This window comes from Ascidia mentula, chromosome 2 (assembly GCF_947561715.1).
Source record: "Ascidia mentula chromosome 2, kaAscMent1.1, whole genome shotgun sequence".
Taxonomy (NCBI): Eukaryota; Metazoa; Chordata; class Ascidiacea; order Phlebobranchia; family Ascidiidae; genus Ascidia; species Ascidia mentula.
In genome coordinates this window covers 5,163,554-5,185,691 of record NC_138567.1, presented here as the reverse complement: position 1 = coordinate 5,185,691, position 22,138 = coordinate 5,163,554, and the positions used below count along the sequence as shown (strand labels likewise).

The 22,138-nt window shown below is 37.3% G+C and overlaps 1 protein-coding gene across 12 annotated transcripts in view; it reads left to right on the top strand.

The window, feature by feature from the left end:
* Positions 1–22,138, top strand: part of LOC145889752 (uncharacterized) — a 35,540-nt gene that overhangs the window by 10,849 nt on the left and 2,553 nt on the right. For 4 of the 12 annotated variants that reach the window (XM_082980778.1, XM_082980780.1, XM_082980773.1 and 1 more), the window contains 68 exons: positions 88–246; positions 450–583; positions 773–858; positions 1,079–1,329; positions 1,551–1,606; positions 1,758–1,854; positions 1,916–2,071; positions 2,135–2,265; positions 2,421–2,506; positions 2,718–2,822; positions 3,092–3,240; positions 3,298–3,356; positions 3,519–3,606; positions 3,704–3,862; positions 4,295–4,422; positions 4,640–4,713; positions 4,777–4,967; positions 5,316–5,371; positions 5,485–5,581; positions 5,735–5,893; positions 6,098–6,231; positions 6,420–6,505; positions 6,726–6,976; positions 7,228–7,283; positions 7,433–7,529; positions 7,591–7,746; positions 7,810–7,940; positions 8,098–8,183; positions 8,427–8,531; positions 8,806–8,954; positions 9,012–9,070; positions 9,322–9,409; positions 9,886–10,044; positions 10,139–10,266; positions 10,717–10,790; positions 10,959–11,182; positions 11,667–11,722; positions 11,846–11,942; positions 12,080–12,238; positions 12,538–12,668; positions 12,868–12,953; positions 13,180–13,430; positions 13,641–13,696; positions 13,860–13,956; positions 14,024–14,179; positions 14,243–14,373; positions 14,579–14,664; positions 14,767–14,874; positions 15,022–15,167; positions 15,223–15,281; positions 15,778–15,868; positions 16,108–16,269; positions 16,869–16,996; positions 17,139–17,212; positions 17,409–17,686; positions 17,920–17,975; positions 18,123–18,219; positions 18,625–18,780; positions 18,844–18,974; positions 19,214–19,299; positions 19,559–19,657; positions 20,011–20,159; positions 20,221–20,279; positions 20,576–20,666; positions 21,009–21,170; positions 21,377–21,504; positions 21,723–21,796; positions 21,861–21,977. In XM_082980778.1, coding sequence (XP_082836904.1) covers positions 88–246; positions 450–583; positions 773–858; positions 1,079–1,329; positions 1,551–1,606; positions 1,758–1,854; positions 1,916–2,071; positions 2,135–2,265; positions 2,421–2,506; positions 2,718–2,822; positions 3,092–3,240; positions 3,298–3,356; positions 3,519–3,606; positions 3,704–3,862; positions 4,295–4,422; positions 4,640–4,713; positions 4,777–4,967; positions 5,316–5,371; positions 5,485–5,581; positions 5,735–5,893; positions 6,098–6,231; positions 6,420–6,505; positions 6,726–6,976; positions 7,228–7,283; positions 7,433–7,529; positions 7,591–7,746; positions 7,810–7,940; positions 8,098–8,183; positions 8,427–8,531; positions 8,806–8,954; positions 9,012–9,070; positions 9,322–9,409; positions 9,886–10,044; positions 10,139–10,266; positions 10,717–10,790; positions 10,959–11,182; positions 11,667–11,722; positions 11,846–11,942; positions 12,080–12,238; positions 12,538–12,668; positions 12,868–12,953; positions 13,180–13,430; positions 13,641–13,696; positions 13,860–13,956; positions 14,024–14,179; positions 14,243–14,373; positions 14,579–14,664; positions 14,767–14,874; positions 15,022–15,167; positions 15,223–15,281; positions 15,778–15,868; positions 16,108–16,269; positions 16,869–16,996; positions 17,139–17,212; positions 17,409–17,686; positions 17,920–17,975; positions 18,123–18,219; positions 18,625–18,780; positions 18,844–18,974; positions 19,214–19,299; positions 19,559–19,657; positions 20,011–20,159; positions 20,221–20,279; positions 20,576–20,666; positions 21,009–21,170; positions 21,377–21,504; positions 21,723–21,796; positions 21,861–21,977 — 8,161 coding nt within the window. The remainder of the gene's footprint in view (positions 1–87; positions 247–449; positions 584–772; positions 859–1,078; positions 1,330–1,550; positions 1,607–1,757; positions 1,855–1,915; positions 2,072–2,134; positions 2,266–2,420; positions 2,507–2,717; positions 2,823–3,091; positions 3,241–3,297; positions 3,357–3,518; positions 3,607–3,703; positions 3,863–4,294; positions 4,423–4,639; positions 4,714–4,776; positions 4,968–5,315; positions 5,372–5,484; positions 5,582–5,734; positions 5,894–6,097; positions 6,232–6,419; positions 6,506–6,725; positions 6,977–7,227; positions 7,284–7,432; positions 7,530–7,590; positions 7,747–7,809; positions 7,941–8,097; positions 8,184–8,426; positions 8,532–8,805; positions 8,955–9,011; positions 9,071–9,321; positions 9,410–9,885; positions 10,045–10,138; positions 10,267–10,716; positions 10,791–10,958; positions 11,183–11,666; positions 11,723–11,845; positions 11,943–12,079; positions 12,239–12,537; positions 12,669–12,867; positions 12,954–13,179; positions 13,431–13,640; positions 13,697–13,859; positions 13,957–14,023; positions 14,180–14,242; positions 14,374–14,578; positions 14,665–14,766; positions 14,875–15,021; positions 15,168–15,222; positions 15,282–15,777; positions 15,869–16,107; positions 16,270–16,868; positions 16,997–17,138; positions 17,213–17,408; positions 17,687–17,919; positions 17,976–18,122; positions 18,220–18,624; positions 18,781–18,843; positions 18,975–19,213; positions 19,300–19,558; positions 19,658–20,010; positions 20,160–20,220; positions 20,280–20,575; positions 20,667–21,008; positions 21,171–21,376; positions 21,505–21,722; positions 21,797–21,860; positions 21,978–22,138) is intronic. The other 8 variants (XM_082980779.1, XM_082980776.1, XM_082980777.1 and 5 more) reach the window with 8 other exon arrangements.

Sequence of the window (22,138 nt, the reverse complement as noted above, 5' to 3'; positions counted from 1 at the left end):
AAATGAATTTTAGCCTGATGAATTTTTTTCCGTTGTAAATATGGCTTTGCTGATCATATCTGACAAAGAAAAAACCCGAATATTTAGGTAAACTCAAATGCGGGGGCAGATAATGGTGGTTCTGTGGTTCGACAAAATGGAATAATCAACAACTCGAACTCCACAATAAACTACGAGGTGTTTCAACTGTATAACGCCGGCGATCCAGCGATCGTTGAAGTTTATTTTAGCGTCACAAGCTTTGTCGTGAGTGTTTGATTTGTTTTCTATGTTTACTGGTAGATGTACCGTATATATCTATGTACATATAACATTGGTTTTCAAAAGACCTACAACTTCAAAGACTGGTAATGCGTATACTATATATTTATCTAGCTACATGTCAAATGTACTATACTGAGCAAAAGTATATTTTTGTAACAACGTTGTGACCAACCTTTTTTTCACAGTGGGGTTCGTCACCGGTAACGCTCAATCTGGATGTGACAAGCAGTGACCAAAACAGTCTGGACAATCGTGCAACAATCAACAGTTTAATAATGCCACTAAGAAACGTGTTCTTCGGATACATGCTCTTATCCAAGTAAACGTGATTTATAATAATTAAAACACGAATCGATTAATTTCAGAAGGTTTAAACAATTTCCATCATGAACAAAAACGTTTTATCTCAACCTGCATACTTTTTCTTTTTCTCTCGAATTATAATATGACACATTTTTGTAAACACTCGCTATACGTAATCAGTCTAAGTACGACAATTCTTGTTAAGGGTGAACGGGCAGTTTGTCAGTGACGTCGAGATCGAAAACAGTTTGACCGAAGTTGCGACTCTCATGGGAACATATGCATTCAGCGGTACGTTTACGAACTTTGTTGCATAGAAACCTGAAATAAACATATTTGTTAAAAGTGTTTTTGACGAACTCCGTAGCAAATTTAGTTTTTAATTCAATGGAAAATCAATATTCCCGAGCTGAAAATGTTTGTATGTTACAGTCTTAATTTAATTGTTTTGGAGATGTCATGAACTGTTTTCGTGAAAAACACTACAGAAAACGCGAGTGATATTGTGCAGATATTCCCATTCCATCGGCGAACTCGACCAATCCAGTCACAACAACCCCACAAGTGACGACACAGCAAATAACAACTCCCAACCCGCCATTTTATGTTCCGTCACTGGTTGCTCGTCGATCCCTGCAGGCAGTCCGTGATTTTGCCGACCGAATTTTGCAACACGTTAATAACTTCTTCCCGTACATATACGATGGTGGATCGAATAGTATATCGGATGGTGGAAACGATATGTATGATGGAGGGAACATGGTTTGTAAATAGACATAATTTTATAAACAAAATTTTCAAAAAAAACGTGATATTTGTTGTGCAACATTTTTATGTGAACAAAATCTTAATCACAATCATTCATTAATATTTAAAAGAATATTAGAAAAAAATAAAAATATTTTTTATATGAAACGGAATTTATTGGAATTAATTTCTTGAACTTCGTCGCCTTCATTTGCTGTTGCTTTCTCATTGGTTAGGTAACCTTTGGTCAAGGGACTCAATTGACAAACGCCATATACGGACAAGCCCACGAGTAAGTAAAATTGAATGTAAACCAGGTGTTTTGACACTAATGAAATAACAAAAGCAAATAAATATAACATAGAACTGTGTATTAAAACATACATGTGTGTGTACAGTTTTAACTGTTCAGGTACATAGGTAGTGTTATTTCTGTTACACAGCTTTGACGGATATACATTCGAGTCTTCTCAAGATCATCCCTTTGTCGCCCTCATGTGGATTGGAGGAAACAACACCGTCAATTCCTATAACATACAGGTGCATGCCAAATTTGTAATTGAAGATATCCACTTAACTGATATGAATTATGCTTATTCAGGTCAATTCCAACGCTGGAGCCGATAACTCTGGAACAGTTACTCGAACAAATGGAATAATTAGACTGAACTGTACTATTCAGTACGAAGTATTCCAATTATTTGGAACCACCGACCCAACGATTGCAGAAATCTATTTTACAATTACAAGTTCTGTCGTAAGTTTTGGTGTTGTACTTTACTTTGTAAATTTCATGTAGTAACAATAAACATATTTGTAGTGGAATTCATCACCAGTTTCTCTCAATCTTGACGTTAGAAATACCGATCAGAACAGTCTGGAAAACAGAGCAACAGCAAGTAGCTCCGTACCATTGCGAAACATTTTCTTTGGCTACATGTTGCTGGCTAAGTAAGAATTTCAAATAATTGCATAATATTTGTAAGGAAATTCCCAAAATGAAGATTTAAGGGAGTAATTTTTAAATCACAACCATGTAATAAGATCAAAGTCCTATAACAAAACAAAGACCACAAAGTTTAAGCAATGTGCTTTTCGAATTACAGGTCAAATGGGGAAGTATTCAGATCAATTGAAATCGATAATGTTTTGAGTGAAACTGCCACCATCATTGGAGCTTTTGCATTCAACGGTAAATTTACACCCATTTTAGCATAGTTTTTTGAAATGATTTTGTATATTGAAAACAAATTAAAGTTAGTCAGTACTTGAACAAACAACCGACTGCATCTGCAGGTTGAAAGTTTTACTAGTCCTGATGGTGGCGATCATATAAGAAAAAAGTCGCTGTTTTTTTATTATGTTGTCTTCTATGTTCAAACAAAGCATATTTTTATTTCCAGATGTTTCCTTGACTACAGCAATGCCCACAACTTCCGCCGATCCTACAACACAAACAACAGCTTCATCCACAACCATTCCTCTGGTCACCCGACCTCCGCCTTTAAGTACGTCAGTGCGCATCGATTCCTAAGCCATGTATTTTGTTATATTAAGAGAAATTGATTGCGCAAGTGTTACTTTACATCAATCGCATATACCAAGTGTAACAGTGAATTTTAATATAACCTAAAAATAGGAAATGGAACCATAAGACGATTGTTTTAATTACGTACTTTTTGTATTGATTTTAAAGCGCAGTTTGCAGTAACGACAACCCTGACGTCAGCATACAATCATATAATAGATGTAACTGTTTTGTTTTTTTTATTTACAGCCACTAGTTTCATTGGAACCGTCCTGAACCAACTTCATCAGTACTCTGCGGCCATCCAAAGCAGCATTACTGATTTTTACCATTATAACTACGACTTTACTAACGAAATATCAGATGGTGGAAATGATATGTACGACGGTGGAAATCGGGTAAATGACATTCGATGAAGTCTTCAAACATTATTTTATACTTTTCTTGTTCGTTAGATCAACTTCTACGGACCTTTCGACAACATAACTCGTCCCATCTACGACCGATTCTTCAAGTAAGTGAAATCGTTTTACAATTTATTAAAATTATTTTGGCTTTGCATAAATAAATTATCTTTCGACTGGCAACTTTAAACAAAAAGATTAAACTCTTGTCAGCATCACTGCAAGAAATTCGGTTAAGATAACAAGTGTAACATGTACCAACCTCTTCATAGTCGTACAGGATATACAGCTGGAACCCACAGTGGTTATCCTTTTAATGCTCTTATGTGGATAGAAGATGCCGGCCGCTATTCCATTCAGGTAAGTGGTTACAAATACAAAATGTATGCAAGTAGCTTACAAGGTTTTGGCATCAGACCCACCTAGCTTAAACTCACAACCATAACTGTATCTGCAGGTTCAAAGCTTTACTGGGGCTGACGGTGGCGGAAACATTGCCATTTTCAACGGCACAATAAACTACGGCAATGTGTCTTTGGAATACAGAGTCTTTCAAATCTACAGCGCTGGTGTTGATCCTACGATCTGTGAAGTCTACTACAGCGTCAGAAATATGGTAGAACTGTTCCTTCGTAGAGCTGTAGACAGTATATTACATCTTATTAATGTAAATGGTCACTGAGTCTGGCTGGAGTAATTATAGCAAGGCGCAGATTCTTTTGCTTTGTGGTACTTTTCAGTTGAAGTTTATCTGCTGGGTACCTATACTGCGTACAAACTACCAGAAGCGAACCAACTGCACTGTCTGCAGCGCATTTGATCATTGTAGCTCATATGTTTCTTTTTTATTCTTGCAAATTTAATACAACAAAATTTGTATTCCAACGATTCTCATATAATATTAAAAAATGATAAAGTCCCCCACAAAATAATTGACGTGAGCCAAGCATTCAAAGTGTGTGTTTAGATATTAGTAAAAACTCCCGAACTAAGGTTGGTAATCTACCAATTTTACTACATTCATTAAAATGCATTGTATATTATTCAGAACTGGCAATCATCAGGAGGAAATGTTCTTCAAACTTCATACGCAAGTGTCACAGACCCAACCATAAATACGGCAACACTGGTTGATTCACCCAGGAGGATAATACTTGGCTACACCCTTTTCTCCAGGTAATATCGCAGCAAGCACAAATTAAAATTGGTTGCGCACCTGAAACAAACATCGGATTATGTAATATATAAGAAGTAACCGATGGTATAGGAAAAGTGCTGCAACAGCTTTACGAGAAATATCAACCAATGCTTTCACATAGGTTTGCCACAAAACCTTAGTTGTTAGATCAATAAGTAAAGTGGTCCAGTTGTGACAAATATTTATTTCTTTCAGTGCCGGCGGGCGGTTGATCGGCGAAGATGAAGTCAGAAATGCCATGCTCACTTTTGCCCATGTTTTTAACCAAGGCAAGTTTTCAGCCTTTATGTTGATGAATTTATATTTTATCTTTACATTATTGGATTCAACAGTGGTGCCACCCCCGCCTGCTCCTACCATGCCACCGTTCTCCATATTGCCACTTTCTCGGTCCCTGCAAGCAATTCGTTACTTTTCACGCCAAATACGACAACAGGTCACTTCTTTCTACGAGTACATCTATGATGGTGGGACCAATTCAATATCAGACGGAGGTGGTGATATGTACGACGGTGGAAATAGGGTAATGATTGGTCATTATAACATTTAGGGCTGAAGCCTGACCAAATTTCCTTTATTAAAACGTATCCTTATTTAAAGGTTACCTTGTAATGTACTATGGTAAATTGTGCCCCGGCAGTCTTTGCAAGCAAATGTTGTGGAGCTATTCTGGATTGTGTATTCAAATTTGGCGTTAATACAAACACGTATAGTACTTGTTTGTAATGCTTTGCCGAAAACACAATTTAAAAAAGCAATTAAACCACCTAATAGCAATCTCTAATAAAAACAACTCGCTAAAATTTTTCTAAAGGCACTGCTGTGTACATCCCATAAAAAGCAATCTAATTTTGTTCGGTGTGTTTGCTAGATTTTGTTCGGCCAGGATTCCGCAACGGAAAGCGTCTTATATGGACGAACTTACAGGTATGAAAATTTGAGATAAACAATTTCGTAAACTACAAATCGGATCGCGTGGCGAATTTTCAACATATATATATTTTTTGGCTATATAAGTCTTACATACATTTCTATTGAAGTTTCAACGACTATGGGTTTGGAACTGCCGATGGCCACCCCTTTGTCTCCCTCATGTGGATAGGAGCAAACAACCCGACGCACACTTTCACCATACAGGTAAATAACTGTGTAACTTGATCCAACCAAATTTTAATTGTTTTGTTGGGTAAATTGACATACATTTAAATGAATTTTAGCCTGATGAATTTTTTCCGTTGTAAATATGGCTTTGCTGATCATATCTGACAAAGAAAAAACCCAAATATTTAGGTAAACTCAAATGCGGGGGCAGATAATGGTGGTTCTGTGGTTCGACAAAATGGAATAATCAACAACTCGAATTCCACAATAAATTACGAGGTGTTTCAACTGTATAACGCCGGCGATCCAGCGATCGTTGAAGTTTATTTTAGCGTCACAAGCTTTGTCGTGAGTGTTTGATTTGTTTTCTATGTTTACTGGTAGATGTACCGTATATATCTATTTGCATATAACATTGGTTTTCAAAAGACCTACAACTTCAAAGACTGGCAATGCGTATACTATATATTTATCTAGCTGCATGTCAAATGTACGATACTGAGTGAAAGTATATTTTTGTAACAACGTTGTGACCAACCCTTTTTTTCACAGTGGGGTTCGTCACCGGTAACGCTCAATCTGGATGTGACAAGTAGTGACCAAAACAGTCTGGAAAATCGTGCAACAATCAACAGTTTAATAATGCCACTAAGAAACGTGTTCTTCGGATACATGCTCTTATCCAAGTAAACGTGATTTATAATAATCAAAACACGATTCGATTAATTCCAAAGGTTGAAACAATGTCCATCATGAACAAAAACGTTTTATCTCAACCTGCATACTTTTTCTTTTTCTCTCGAATTATAATATGACACATTTTTGTAAACACTCGCTATACGTAATCAGTCTAAGTATGACAAATCTTGTGAAGGGAGAACGGGCAGTTTGTCAGTGACGTCGAGATCGAAAACAGTTTGACCGAAGTTGCGACACTTATAGAAACATATGCATTCAGCGGTAGGTTCACGAACTTTGTTGCATACAAACCTGAAATAAACATATTTGTTAAAAGTGTTTTTGACGAACTCCGTAGCAAATTTCGTTTTTAATTCAATGGAAAATCAATATTCCCGAGCTGAAAATGTTTGTATGTTACAGTCTTAATTTAATTGTTTTGGAGATGTCATGAACTGTTTTCGTGAAAAACACTACAGAAAACACGAGTGATATTGTACAGATATTTACATTCCATCGGCGAACTCGACCAATCCAGTCACAACAACCCCACAAGTGACGACACAGCAAATAACAACTCCTAACCCGCCATTTTATGTTCCGTCACTGGTTGCTCGTCGATCCCTGCAGGCAGTTCGTGATTTTGCCGACCGAATTTTGCAACACGTCAATAACTTCTTCCCGTACATATACGATGGTGGATCGAATAGTATATCGGACGGTGGAAACGATATGTATGACGGAGGAAATATGGTTTGTAGATAGACATAAAATTTATAAACAAAGTGTATAACATTGAAACAATTAAAGATATCTTTTCAAAAAATTATGATATATATTGAGCTACATTTCATACGAACAGAATCTTAAAAACAATCATTCATAAACATACAAAAAATAATACCTATATCCGAAAATGAAAATTTTCATATGAACTGGAATTTATTGGAACTAATATCTTAAACTTCTTCGCTTTTATTTTCTGTTGTTTTCATATTGGTTAGGTATCCTTCGGGCAAGGGGCTCAATTGACAAACGTCATATACGGACAAGCTTATGAGTAAGTAAAAATTAATATAAATCAGGTTATTTGACACTAATTTACAAATGCAAATAAATATGACATAGAAATCTGTGTTAAAACATACATGCGGGTGTAAACAGTTTTAACTGTTCAGGCACATAGGTGATATTATTTCTGTTACACAGCTTTGACGGATATACATTCGAGTCTTCTCAAGATCATCCCTTTGTCGCCCTCATGTGGATAGGAGCAAACAACACCGTCAATTCCTATAACATACAGGTGCATGTCAATTTTTTTATTGAAGATATCCACTTAACTGATATTAATTGTGCTTATTCAGGTCAATTCCAACGCTGGAGCTGATAACTCTGGAACAGTTACTCAAACAAATGGAATAATTAGACTGAACTGCACTGTTCAGTACGAAGTATTCCAATTATTTGGAACCACCGACCCAACGATTGCAGAAATCTATTTTACAATTACAAGTTCTGTCGTAAGTTTTGGTGTTGTACTTTGCTTTGTAAATTTCGTGTAGTAACTAAGAACATATTTGTAGTGGAATTCATCACCAGTTTCTCTCAATCTTGACGTTAGAAATACCGATCAGAACAGTCTGGAAAACAGAGCAACAGCAAGTAGCTCCGTGCCATTGCGAAACGTTTTATTTGGATACATGTTGCTGTCTAAGTAAGAATTTCAAATAATTGCATAATATTTGCAAGGAAGGTCCCAATATGAAGATTTCTAGGAAGTAATCTTTAAATCGAATCTAAAATAATAAGATCAATGCCCTGTAACAAAACTAAGACCACAAAGTTTAAGTAATGTGCTTTTCGAATTACAGGCCAAATGGGGAAGTTTTCAGATCAATTGAATTCGACAATGTTTTGAGTGAAACTGCCACCATCATTGGAGCTTTCGCATTTAACGGTAAAATGTTTGTTTTCGAGAAAAAGAATATTATTTAGTTACAGTTTACACGCTTTTCAACAAAGATTTTTAAAATGATTTTGTATATTGAAAACAAACTAATTTATTCAGAACACACAACAGGCTGCATCTGCAGGTTGAAAGCTTTGCTAGTCCTGATGGTGGCGATCATATAAGAAAAAAGTCGCTGTTTTTTAATTATGTTGTCTTCTATGTTCAAACAAAGCATATTTTTATTTCCAGATGTTTCCTTGACTACAGCAATGCCCACAACTTCCGCCGATCCCACAACACAAACTACAGCTTCATCCACAACCATTCCTCTGGTCACACGGCCTCCGCCTTTAAGTACGTCAGTGCGCATCGACCATTCCTAAGTCATGTATTTTGTTAAAATAAGAGAAATCATTGATTGCGCCAGTGTACTTTACATCAATCACACATCCAAAGTGTAACAGTGAATTTTAATATAACCTAAAAATAGGAAATGGATCCATACGACAATTGTTTTAATTACGTACTTTTTGTATTGATTTTAAAGCGCAGTTTGCAGTAACGACAACCCTGACGTCAGCATACAATCATATAATAGATGTAACTGTTTTTTTTTTTTTATTTGCAGCCACTAGTTTCATTGGAACCGTTCTGAACCAACTTCATCAGTACTCTGCGACCATCCAAAGCAGCATTACTGATTTTTACCATTATAACTACGACTTTACTAACGAAATATCAGATGGTGGGAATGATATGTACGATGGTGGAAATCGGGTAAACGACATTCAATGAAGTCTTTAAACATTATTTCAATTTGTTCCTGTCCAATAGATCAACTTCTTTGGACCTTTCGACAACATTACTCGTCCCATCTACGACCGATTCTTCAAGTGAGTGAAATTGTTTCAAAATTTATTAAATTAATTTTGCTTCGCATCTTGAGAATTATTTTCAATGAATTATCAATCGACTAGAATCTTTGCACAAAAAAACTCATTGTAGCATCACCAAAATATATTCCGAAAAGATGACAAGTATAAAATGCACCAACCTATAAATATACAATTTAAAAACACGAAATACAACTACATAAAATATAATTTTAAAAAATAAACAATTACACAAAAACTTTTATATGCAGTCGTACAGGATATACAGCAGGAACCCATAGTGGTTATCCCTTTAATGCTCTTATGTGGATAGAAGATGTCGGCCGCTATTCTATTCAGGTACGTGACTGCAAATGGAAAAGTAGTTTACAAGTTTGTGGCATCAAAGCCACCTATATTGGAAAGCACCTGAGATTAAAGGTGGGATCAAGGCTTTAGGGGTAGAAATCCCCCAGGTTCTCAACTTCGAAGCAAGCGATGGCATTTATAGCCGCTTAGACTGGTATGGGCTCAGTTGTGCTGCACCTGTTGCCTTTAATCTCTCGTGGTGCCTGCAATCAAGAATCGTTGGATCTGCAATTTTAGTTAGGAATTCAGATTTTGGTTGGTCACACTCGATCAAGTAAGCTCAGGTTTTCTTCCATGCATAGGATACGTGATACCGCATGGAATTAAATTGTCAAATAATTTTCATGCCAAGAAATGCCAAATACTCCTTAGATATTGTTTGCATACTTTATAGTAATGAGAATAAGTAACAAAACAAAACCAGTTTGTCCTTGTTGAGTTCAACTCACAACTAACTGTATCTGTAGGTTCAAAGCTTTACTGGGGCTGACGGTGGCGGAAACATTGCCATTTTCAACGGCACAATAACCTACAGCAATGTGGTTTTGGAATACAGAGTCTTTCAAATCTACAGCGCTGGTGCTGATCCCACAATCTGTGAAGTCTACTACAGCGTCAGAAATATGGTGCGATTTCCTTTCTTAAAAATGCATTTTACAGCTATTAAATTACCACGAGAAAATAGCTTCACAGCTATAAAATGCATTGTATAATATTCAGAACTGGCAATCATCAGGAGGTAATTTTCTTCAAACTTCATTCGCAAGTGTCACAGACCCAACCACAAATACGGCAACACTGGTTGATTCACCCAGGAGGATAATTCTTGGCTACACTCTTTTCTCCAGGTAATATCGCAGCACGCACAAATTAAAATACTGCGCATAGCCGTGTGCTATAACAAAGCTCCAAATACGTCTTGCGAAACTGCTGCATATTTTTAACAACTCAGAAGCGTCGCATGTATAATTTCATGGTATTTTTAGAATATTCCTCCAAGCTGTGGCGAAGTACCATTTTAAATTAACATAAAATTATGCGAATTCGTCTGCAAAGTTTTTTTTTGTATATCTTTACATTTTGAACGATACTGCGTCGGCGCGTGATAGTTGGAAACCATGAGGGAAGAGGCTTCACAAAATTACCAATCAATGCCCCTACATGTTCCGTCTTGTTTGTAAATCACTGAGTAGATTGTTAAGTTAACAAAAGCAATAATTTTCCTAGTGTTTGCTGGTCGGAAGCTTTACAATAACTATTCAGTGTTGCCCTTATATATACATAATTACGTTTTTTAGTGTTGCCGGGCGGTTGATCGGCGAAGATGAAGTCAGAAATGCCATGCTCACTTTTGCCCACGTTTTTAATCAAGGTAGGTTTCGCAGCTTCCTTTCTTCAATGTTTATGTCTTTTTTGTACCACACCGGGATTCAAACCAACGTTATCTCAACACAAATACTACTTAGTATATGCGCTTTGACCGATGTTATTAAACGTCCGTTGAACATGTAGTTAAACTTCACGTGTTTTAATGCAACAGTGGTGCCACCCCCGCCTGCTCCTACAATGCCACCTTCTACGACCCCGCCAGCAAGCACAACGTCACCGTTCTCCATATTGCCACTTTCTCGGTCCCTGCAAGCAATTCGTTACTTTTCACACCAAATACGACAACATGTCACTGACTTTTACGAGTACATCTATGATGGGGCGCCCAATTCGATATCAGACGGAGGAGGGGATATGTACGACGGTGGAAATAGGGTAAGCATTTAGGAAAATTGTTTCTATTCCCTAAATGTTGTGAAAGAATCTGAAGAATCACGAAGAAGTCTTTTGCTTCCACATACATTAATATACGCCAGGGGAGCACAACTCAAACATTAATCCGTGTCATGTTTGTTGTTTACTATTCGACGCGTGCTAAACATTAGTGTGTACTTATTTTGAGACCAGCGTACGACCTCACAGGGAAATACATAGGCCAAAATCACCTCGCGGGTAATTTTGATCAGTCGGGTGACCAAACTTGCGTGCCCCGTGTCGTAAAACCAGTTATACGCGATATTAAGAGATGAGGGCATCCAAGCACGGGTTGGTTAGATTTTTGTACAAATATCGGCCAATAGCAAACTTGATTAAGACAACCATGCCAATATCCAAAACGGTTATGTCCGTCTATGTGTATCCCAAACGTAGCTTGTTCGTCCAACACCAGGAAGTTTAATCCTGATCGTGTGTTTGCCAGGTTTCGTTTGGCGAGGACTCGGCAACGGAAAGCGCACTTTATGGACAAACTTACAGGTATGACAGTAGGTCTTATAGACACCGAGTTTATGTAGAGTATGAATGGGATCGCAAATCGTATTTTAATTCGACTGTTTTCGACCTATTCGTTGTATGAACGCCTGCATTGTTTAATTGAAGTTTCAACGACTATGGGTTTGGAACTGTCGATGGCCACCCCTTCGTCTCCCTCATGTGGATAGGAGCAAACAACCCGACGCAAACTTTCACCGTGCAGGTAAATAACTGTGTAACTTGATCCAACAAGAAAATTACTATTTCTACCCTGATTGATTGTTGTGTTGTCTAACTTTTGCTTGTCTAAATTTTGCTTGTCATGATGTAACGTAAATGTGACAACAAAACAATATTTAGGTGAACTCAGACGCGGGGGCAGATAATGGTGGTGATGTAATTCGACAAAATGGAATAATCAACAACTCGAATTCCACAATAAACTACGAGGTGTTTCAACTGTATAACGCCGGCGATCCAGCGATTGTTGAAGTTTATTTCAGCGTCACAAGCTTTGTCGTGAGTTATTTTTATTTTCTATGTTTACTGGTACATGCACCGTATATTCCAATGTACATGTGTCGTCCAGTTTCTAAAGGAGCTACAGATTAGCAGTCCAGCAACGCTTATACTATATATGTACAAGGCTGTATGTCAATTGTACGATACTAAACAAATTAAAAGCTTCGCCGTGGGTTTTCTGTTGTAAACATGGTATATACTGTACATTTTAATGCCTTACGCATCGTTTGCTTTCTGTTGGAGCTTCAACTGAAAACAACGTACCTTTAGTGTGATTAACACATTATTTTACACAGTGGGGCTCGTCACCGGTAACTCTCAATCTTGATGTTACAAGCAGTGACCAAAACAACCTGGAAAATCGTGCAACAATCAACAGTTTCACGCCATTAAGAAACGTGTTCTTCGGATATATGCTCTTATCCAAGTAAACAGGATAAATAAACAAGATACGATTTGTTTAGTTGAAAATGCTAAAACAATGCTTCTACCCCATGAATCCATACTTAAGAGATCGAAACCTTTTTTCTTTCGTAAAGTCTCTACCTATCTTGAATTAAAACATTTCTGAAAAAGTCTCGCCAAGCTATGTAGCCACTAACCTTAATACAACAATCCTCATGAAGGGAGAACGGGCAGTTTGTCAGTGACGTCGAGATCGAAAACAGTTTGACCGAAATCGCCACACTCATCGGAACATATGCATTCAGCGGTACGTTTACGAACTTTGTTGCATACAAACCTAATATAAAAAAAAACACATTGATTAAAATTGTTTTTGAAAAACTCCATAGCAAATTTGCTCGTTAATTCAATGAAAAATCAATATTCTAAGGTCAAAAATGTTTGTGTTATGTAATAGTCTGAGTTCAGTTGTCTCTAGATGCCATGAACTGTTTTGGTGAAAAACACAACAATATACGAGTGATATTGTACAGATATTCCAATTCCGTCGGCGAACTCGACCAATCCAGTCACAACAAGCCCACAAGTGACGACACAGCAAATAACAACTCCCAACCCGCCATTTTATCTGCCTTCACTGGTTGCTCGTCGATCCCTGCAGGCCGTTCGTGCTTTTGCCGACCGAATTTTGCAGCAAGTCAATAACTTCTTCCCGTACATATACGATGGTGGATCGAATAGTATATCGGACGGTGGAAACGATATGTATGATGGAGGAAACATGGTTTGTAGATAGAAAGATTAACAAACTTCGTATATGTCTGCGAAACAAAATAGAAACGTTTCAAAATGTGGCTGCGATATATTTTTGGTGCCAAATGTTTTTTGAACAAAAACATTTACGTCTAAATACAATTAGATAAACAATAGTTTTTATGCATTGGATAATGAAAGTGAATTCAAGTATTAATTTACTTTTATTTGCATTCACTAGGTATCCTTTGGTCAAGGGACTCAATTGACGAACGTCATATACGGACAAGCTTATGAGTAAGCAAAACGCATTAATATGTAATGAAAACCTCGACACATGACTGACTAGGGCAAAAAAGTTTCATACAAAAATGTATTTCAGACGTTTTGAATCAAGCTGTTTTAATCAAATATAGAAAGTAATAGTAAGTGTAACTTATGCTCTTTTACACATGTATAGGTTTAACGAATACACTTTCGAGTCTTCTCAAGATCATCCCTTTGTCGCCATCATGTGGATAGGAGGAAACAACACCGCCAATTCCTATAACATACAGGTATTTATCTTATCATCTGTTTTAAACATTTTCCTTCACCGAATATTCCTATGCTTAATTACTGTAGGTCAATTCCAACGCTGGAGCCGATAACTCTGGAACAGTTACTCGAACAAATGGAATAATTAGACTGAACTGCACTATTCAGTACGAAGTATTCCAAATATTTGGAACCCCCGACCCAACGATCGCAGAAATCTATTTTACAATTACAAGTTCTGTCGTAAGTTTTGGTGTTGTACTTTGCTTTGTAAATTTCATGTAGTAACAAAGAACATATTTACAGTGGAATTCGTCACCAGTTTCTCTCAATCTTGACGTTAGAAATTCCGATCAGAACAGTCTGGAAAATAGAGCAACAGCAAGTAGCTCCGTGCCATTGCGAAACGTTTTATTTGGATACATGCTTCTTTCTAAGTAAGAACCCCAATCAACCGCAGCTTATGTTTGTAACAAGTTTCAGTGTAGGTGAAACCCACCATACAAATTCCGGTTTCTTTGAAGAATGTTCGAATGACACGAAATGTCAAGATCATGAGATTAAATATTATACAAATACATTTATTGACAAACAAAATTTTCATTTACCCCGTGTTTTAAAAAAAATTTAATCCCCTTTTAGGGCAAATCGACAAGCGCTTCTTGCAGATGAAATAGAAAACGTTCTAAGTGAGACTGCCACAATTACTGGAACTTACGCCTTTAACGGTGAGAAATTGCTTGATTTTCGAAAAGACTCGTTTCGGTTTATCTGAGCATATTGTTTTCTTCTTTATCATTATTTTGGTTTGAACACAATTTTATTTCCAGATATTACCCTACCGACGCAAATGCCAACTGCTTCTGTCAATCTCACTACTCCAACACCGCCCCCTACTACACCCACTTCGCCTTCTGTAACAACATCCCAAGTTCCAAGTAAGTCGATCTGCACAATACCATGCTTTTTAATACTCTTTTTATGTTTAATTTTTGAAGTCTTTACTTGCGGTCATTTTAGCATTCGGCACTTGATTATTTCGTCAGCGATTTTATAAATCCCGCCATCATTGTTTTATTCCGCAGATGACCCGGTCGGTTCGGCTTTGTCCTGTCTGCTCCAGAACTCCCACAATATCCGAAACACCATCCTCAACTTTCACTACTACACGTACGATGGTGTTAACCAAATTTCGGACGGAGGAAACGATATGTACGATGGAGGAAACATGGTAAGAAAATGAAATTGGGATCACGAGAATATTTGATTGTCATTGAATGTTTCAGGTTTTCTACGGTGGACCTAATAACAGCTTTATGCCGGCAAACTACAACCAATCTGGAAGGTAAACACAAATCCGGTTACTATTACAGACGATGTTTCTCAATAATTTCTAAATAACGCATATGTAAAGGTTGCCTGGCAAGTTGTGCGCTTGCGCACCAGTGTACCTTGGCCACAATATACCCCCTGAAATCACTGACCTCCTGTAGCTCAGTTGGTAGAGCGTTGGGCCTGGTTAGCCCAGGGTCGAAAGTTCAAACCTCACCGGGAGTTTGATTTTTCAAACCTTGCTCCGAGTTGTCAGAAAAAAGTGGCTGATCCAGATAGGCTCCATTGCCTGGGTTGCCAAGCCTCCAAACCTCATAATTTATGAATATCAATTGTGTGAACGCGCACTTTACGTAATTGACATTTACCAAGAAACATATCGCCTACCAATGCATTCATATTTTATTCGTCAAATGATTAAGAGTTAGTTTTCGGTTTGATGTGAACGGCTCGTTAACATGAGCGGTTTTAAGTCTTCTCTGATATCACAAAACAACCTAATGTTGCAGTGGGATTGGATACCAAGCTCAAGTATATGCCGGGTACCCCTTTACTGCCCTCATGTGGATTGAAAGTGGTGGGGGAAATTATTCGATTCGAGTGAGGATGTATTGAATATTGTTAAGAACAGTGTGAAACGTGTGATAATGATTAATTGTATTGGATGCCACTATAAATTACTTTGAATAAATTTTGCATTTGTGATGTTTGTCATGCATAAATTTTACTTTAACTTGGTTTTGGTCTGATTTTCAACAATGCAAATTATTGAAAGGAAGCATTAACTTTGCCTTATTATAAAATTTGACTACATGATTACATATGTATGAACAATTTAGGTTTCCAGCTTTACTGGTGCCGACGGAAGTGGAAGCATTGCTACTTTCAGTAACACAGTCAGTTACGGGAGCACCACAGTGGAATACAGAGTGTTTCAAATATATGGGGCACTTGCTAGGGACCCCTCTATCTGCGAAGTCTACTTTAGCGCCCGAAATCCGGTAAAAACGGGTTTACTTATGTTACGTAAACAGTTTTCATTAACATACAACGGGTTAACCTGAAGCTTACAACAGCTTAAGTCCAAGCAATTGCCCTTTCGCATGTTTAAAAAACAACTCTGGACCTACCATTTGTTGGCGATCTAACCACTGTATTGTACAATTTATTTGTATTACTGTCACATCCGTGGCTGAATCAGTTTCAATTTTCATTGACATAAAATTAGAGAATAATTTCCAAAATGATTAAAGATGTGAAACGTACCCGCGTTGGTTGATCCAAAAAATAGTTGAGAAAATGTGTTGCTGGAATGCTGTGACGTCATTGCCAACAAAAATAAATATTCGGTATTTAAGTTCTAAGCCGGCGAACCATGTACTGTAGCTTAACGGTGGTGCAAACTCCGACCCTTGAGATCCCGTAGCTCGCATGCAATGTTCCGTACTGCACATGCCTGTGAGCTCCAAGCACACCGCAGTGTTTCTCAAATAAAATTGTCTATGACCCAATTATGGCTACAGTTTCTCTCGTTATGTTTTTTCTCATTCTAAGTAATGATGATGTTTGCGTTTTTATAAGTAACTGAATTATTTTTTAGAACTGGCAATCATCGGGAGGATATGTTTTGGAAACTTCCTTCTCAAGTCTTACCGACCCAACTGAAAATACGGTGACACTGGTTGATTCGCCAAACCGCGTGTTTCTCGGCTACATGTTGTTCTCCAGGTGATGAAATCCTGTGCAAATTAAATTAGTAATTAACCCCATTAATTCTGCTGACAAGAGAGTACAAACTTGAACTGATTGATGTATTATTTTTCACATGATTTCTCCTGTTAAAATATTGCAACTCTTTTTTACTTTTCAGCACCAATACAAGAATGATTGAGGCCCAGGAGGTTAGAGACGCCATGTATTACGTGGCAGTGTCGCTAGACAAAGGTAAAATACTAAGTCTTGATCGTTGTAGTTACACCAAAGCTGCATTTGTGAGCCTTATTAAGGTCGAAACAGTGGCCCTCTGAACCTCACTAAAACATTTGGTTATTTGCATCTTAAATACCTTATGATGTAATTTGTATGTATTGAATATTCCCCTTATGCAAGTTAAAATTGATTAACACGTTGCCTTCCACAGTCATTATCCCCCAATCACCAGCGACAACGTCACCAGACACAACTTCTGCTAAACTGACGACACGAATGCCAACACCGCAAACCACAACTTCATATAAAACAACTCCAAACACCCCAATTTTTGTTCCGTCACTGGTTGCTCGTCGATCCCTGCAAGCAGTCCGAGCTTTTGCCGACCGAGTTTTGCAGCAAGTCAATAACTTCTTTCCGTACATATACGATGGTGGATCGAATAGTATATCGGACGGTGGAAACGATATGTATGACGGAGGAAATATGGTTTGTGAATAGACATAATTTTATAATTGGTTAAAATTGACAAAATAATGCAGGAATTGCAATCATATGGCTTTTTTGCACATATAATGCAGGAATGTTCCAAAAGTGGGTGTAATATTTTTGCGGAGTCAAATTTTATTTGAAAAAAATCATTTTACATATAATTAATAAACAATAATTTTTCTATGTATAGGATTTATTAAAACTAATTTACTGTTCTTCGCATGAATTAGGTGTCGTTTGGACAAGGGACTCAGCTGATGAACATCGTATACGGACAAGCTTATGAGTAAGCAAAACACTATGCCATTGAATAAAAACTTCCATATCATATAACTAATGCCATTAGTCTAATGGCAAATAAATTTCATATCAATCTGTATTTTAAATAGAAAGTGATACCAAATATAACTTACGCTCATTTGCACATGTATAGGTTTAACGAATATACTTTCGGGTCTTCTCAAGATCATCCCTTTGTCGCCCTCATGTGGATAGGGGCAAACAACACCGTCAATTCCTATAATATACAGGTATTTATCATATTATCTTATTTAAGCAATTTACTTCACCAACCTTTCCTGTTGCTGAACACTGCTCTTCTGGCAAACTTTATTTTTGCAATTCTGCCGTAAAACCTCGCGCACTCCAAAAACCATGATAAGCCGTGTTGTTACTGAGAATTGTATAGTGCAGGTGTGTTCGCCCTTTTTTATCGTTTTTTCACTTTTTTTTCTATGGTAGCGTATTTTCTTTGTTTATGTGCCACAACATTGTCCACATTGCTTGATTTACATTCATGCCACCTGATGAAGGCTGATGCATAACAGCCGAAACGTCGAGAAACGTCGATAAAATAAAGTTTGCTAGAAGAGCAGTATTCAGCAATAAAATATGCTTGGAAGCGTCAGTAACCTCTCCTGTGTTTGTCCATGTAGGTCAATTCCAACGCTGGAGCTGATAACTCTGGAACAGTTACTCAAACAAATGGAATAATTAGACTGAACTGCACTATTCAGTACGAAGTATTCCAATTATTTGGAACCCCCGACCCAACGATCGCAGAAATCTATTTTACAATTACAAGTTCTGACGTAAGTTTTGGTGTTGTACTTTACTTTGTAAATTTCATGTAGTAACAAAGAACATATTTGTAGTGGAATTCATCACCAGTTTCTCTCAATCTTGACGTTAGAAATACCGATCAGAACAGTCTGGAAAACAGAGCAACAGCAAGCTCCTCCGTGCCATTGCGAAACGTTTTCTTTGGCTACATGTTGCTGGCTAAGTAAGAACCCTAATCCATTGTATAAATAAGGATTTGAGTCCCTGAAAATTTGTTTCAGACAAACTTATAACATGACCTAAAATATTATACAGTTATCTTGTTTTCTTGATATGAATTCTTCATTCCCAGAACCGGTAAATTTTGTAATGTAAATGTATGGCATCGAATAATTAAAGAGCAATGTTTTTCAACAAAACCATAGGGCAGAAAATTTAAGTATTCTTTCTTTCCAATTGTAGGTCAAATGGGCAACCGTTCAGCTCAACTGAAATCACAAACGTTTTGAGTGAAACTGCCACAATTATTGGAGATTACGCATTCAACGGTAAGCAATTTATTTTTGAGGTTAGTTAATAGAAACGCAGACGTGTATCATGGTTTCGCATGACAAAGATCCTTACTGCATGAGTCCTTTATGCTTGGCGATCTCAGCTCTCGTATTTTGATCATGAAGGTTCATGGCATCGCAGCCAAGGCAATGCAGCCAAACTTGATTGGATCAGTTACATTTCTAAATAAAAACGATTTCTAATGTATATATTTTGTATTTTCTTTGTTGGTCAACATCAAGTTTTATTTTCTAGATATCGCTATTCCTACTCCACAGCCCACAACAACTCCCATCACACAAACAACAGCCTCCTCCACATCCGCTCCTCCGCCTCCTCGACCTCCACCTTCCAGTAATTTTTAGCCTAAACTTTGCAGCATCCTGAAAATACCCTTTTTTGCTGCTTCGTACGATAGATCGATAACTTCTACAGTGTTGTTGGTGCCTATGTAAATTTATCTGCTGTATATGTACGTATATAAACATGTCTGTATTTGTTTATTCATAAAACTAAAGTGTCAATATTTTGTCTCATAGAATTGCAAATTACTTAAGATCTTTGAGCGTAAGATCTTAAAAATAAATGTCTAAGCTACAAAGTCACTACATAGCAAGGTTTTTACCACAACGTATTGTTGTTTCGATTTTAAAACGCAATTTATTGTGTCAATATTGTTGTTGCGAACCTTGCATTTTATGTTGCAGATGACACTCTCGTTGGCTCGGTCTTGTCCTGTCTACACCAGAACTCCCACAATATCCAATATAGTATATTCGACTTTTACTACTACACGTACGATGGTGTTAATCAAATTGTCGACGGTGGAAACGATATGTATGATGGAGGGAACCGAGTAAGTGATTAAAATCTGCGCCATTAGTTTATAAAAATTTAATTACGTTTGAATTTTTTAGGTTTTTTTCAGTGGACTGAATGACACCCTTATCCCGGCTAACTACGACCAACATACAAAGTGGGTCATACACGTTTGCAGTTAACGTAACTTTTACAATTTTTGTTTAAACCGATACAGCTGTTGTTTGGTTCAAGTGGTTTAAGAACACAACAGTATAAGATGTATATACGTTTAAGAAAATGTAAAAAAAAAATTATATTTTGCAAATATCAATATTTGAAAAAAACGCACAATTTAATGATTTTCCAATATGGTTTACCCAACACATTCCAATGTAATATCTTCCTGAGGTATTAACTTTTAACAGTTTCCTCGAAGAGAGTTCATTTACTTGTAAACATTATATCGTTTAGTGGTCAAGGATTCCAAGCAATTACCCACACCGGTTATCCTTTTAACGCACTAATGTGGATAGAAGGCCTGGGAGGCAGTTATTCCATCGAGGTATGATTAACTCGTCGTTCAGCTCGATCACTTTAAAAGCTACATTAAAAATCTATGGTGGGCTTAATTAACAACAAATAGTGATTGTGATCGTATTTGTACATCTGTTCTGTTACACGCCCGAGTGGCAACATTAGTCATATGCGGCCTATCGGAATCCATCACCTCCCGATGTAAATCCTACAACAGACGGTGATTTTCCGTGAAGAAATCACCTTCACATGGGCACCAGACTTGATAAGCTTTGTGGCCGGCGTCTATGTCATTTCATGTTTCGCGTTTATTGTTTAAAATGCGTAGTATCTGTGCAAAACAATAATGATGTAATTTGATTTGTCGCAGGTATTAAGCAACACCGGGGCAGATAGATTGGGAAACATAACAACTTTCAACGGCACAATTCAATACCACGATGTCACACTCGAGTACAGAGTCTTCCAAATATACGAGGCCCATTTAAATGACCCGACAATATGCGAGGTCTACTACAGCGTCCGAAATCCGGTATGACAATTTATACACCACAAAAAATGTTCGTTAACTCCTCAGGGAAAAAGTAGCACAAAAATTATTGCCAATGATCGGTGTTATAAATTAGGTTTGTGGTGTTAGGTAAGACTGTAAAACCTGATCAGAGTACGTTTTGCAAGGTGGTTTCGATACGTTTTTTGTATGTAAAGAAACAAATATTAAATTATAATTTTTTTCAGAACTGGCAATCAGAAGGAGGGTACGATTTCCAAACTACCTTTTCAACTTCTACCGATCCAGTTGCAAACCGTGCAGTGCTGGTTGATTCACCCAGACGCATGTTCCTCGGATACACGCTGTTGGCCAGGTAAGTAATGTACCAGCGGTGTTTTGTTCAAAAGTCGCAGCATTCTCTTATACAGGATACATGATATTGGTTTTGTTTTATGCTTTGTGGTCATTTTATTTAAGATTTTTCTTTCTTGGTCACTTTACTAAACCCATGCTGCTTGGTTGATGTCAAAAAAGTGTAAGCAGAGCTCTGTTGCAAAGCAATCACGTTTGTCGTTACAATTTGCATTTCAGTGCGAATGGTCGACTTATTCAAAAGTACGAAGTTGAAAATGCGATGTACTTCTTCGTCCATTGCTTTCTGAACGGTGAGTGGACATAACTGTACATTGTGGTTGCTTTGCGATCTAAAAATAAACATTACATATTCAGTGATTCCGCCTCCATCAACGACAACACCAACTGTTACAATTTCTACTGGGTCTCCTTCCACTACAACAAACCCCACTTTTACCACTCCCACAGGGTCCACACCTCCACCCGTTTCAGGTAACTTGCCAGGAAATATTTATATATACGTATATTTGAAAGTAACTGCTGTAATTCTTAAATATGTTTCTTTCGGCAAAGAACAAATTGATGTCGGTAACTTATATGGAATAAACTAGCTAAAGCTAACATGCTAACCATTATAAGCAAACGTAGGTAAA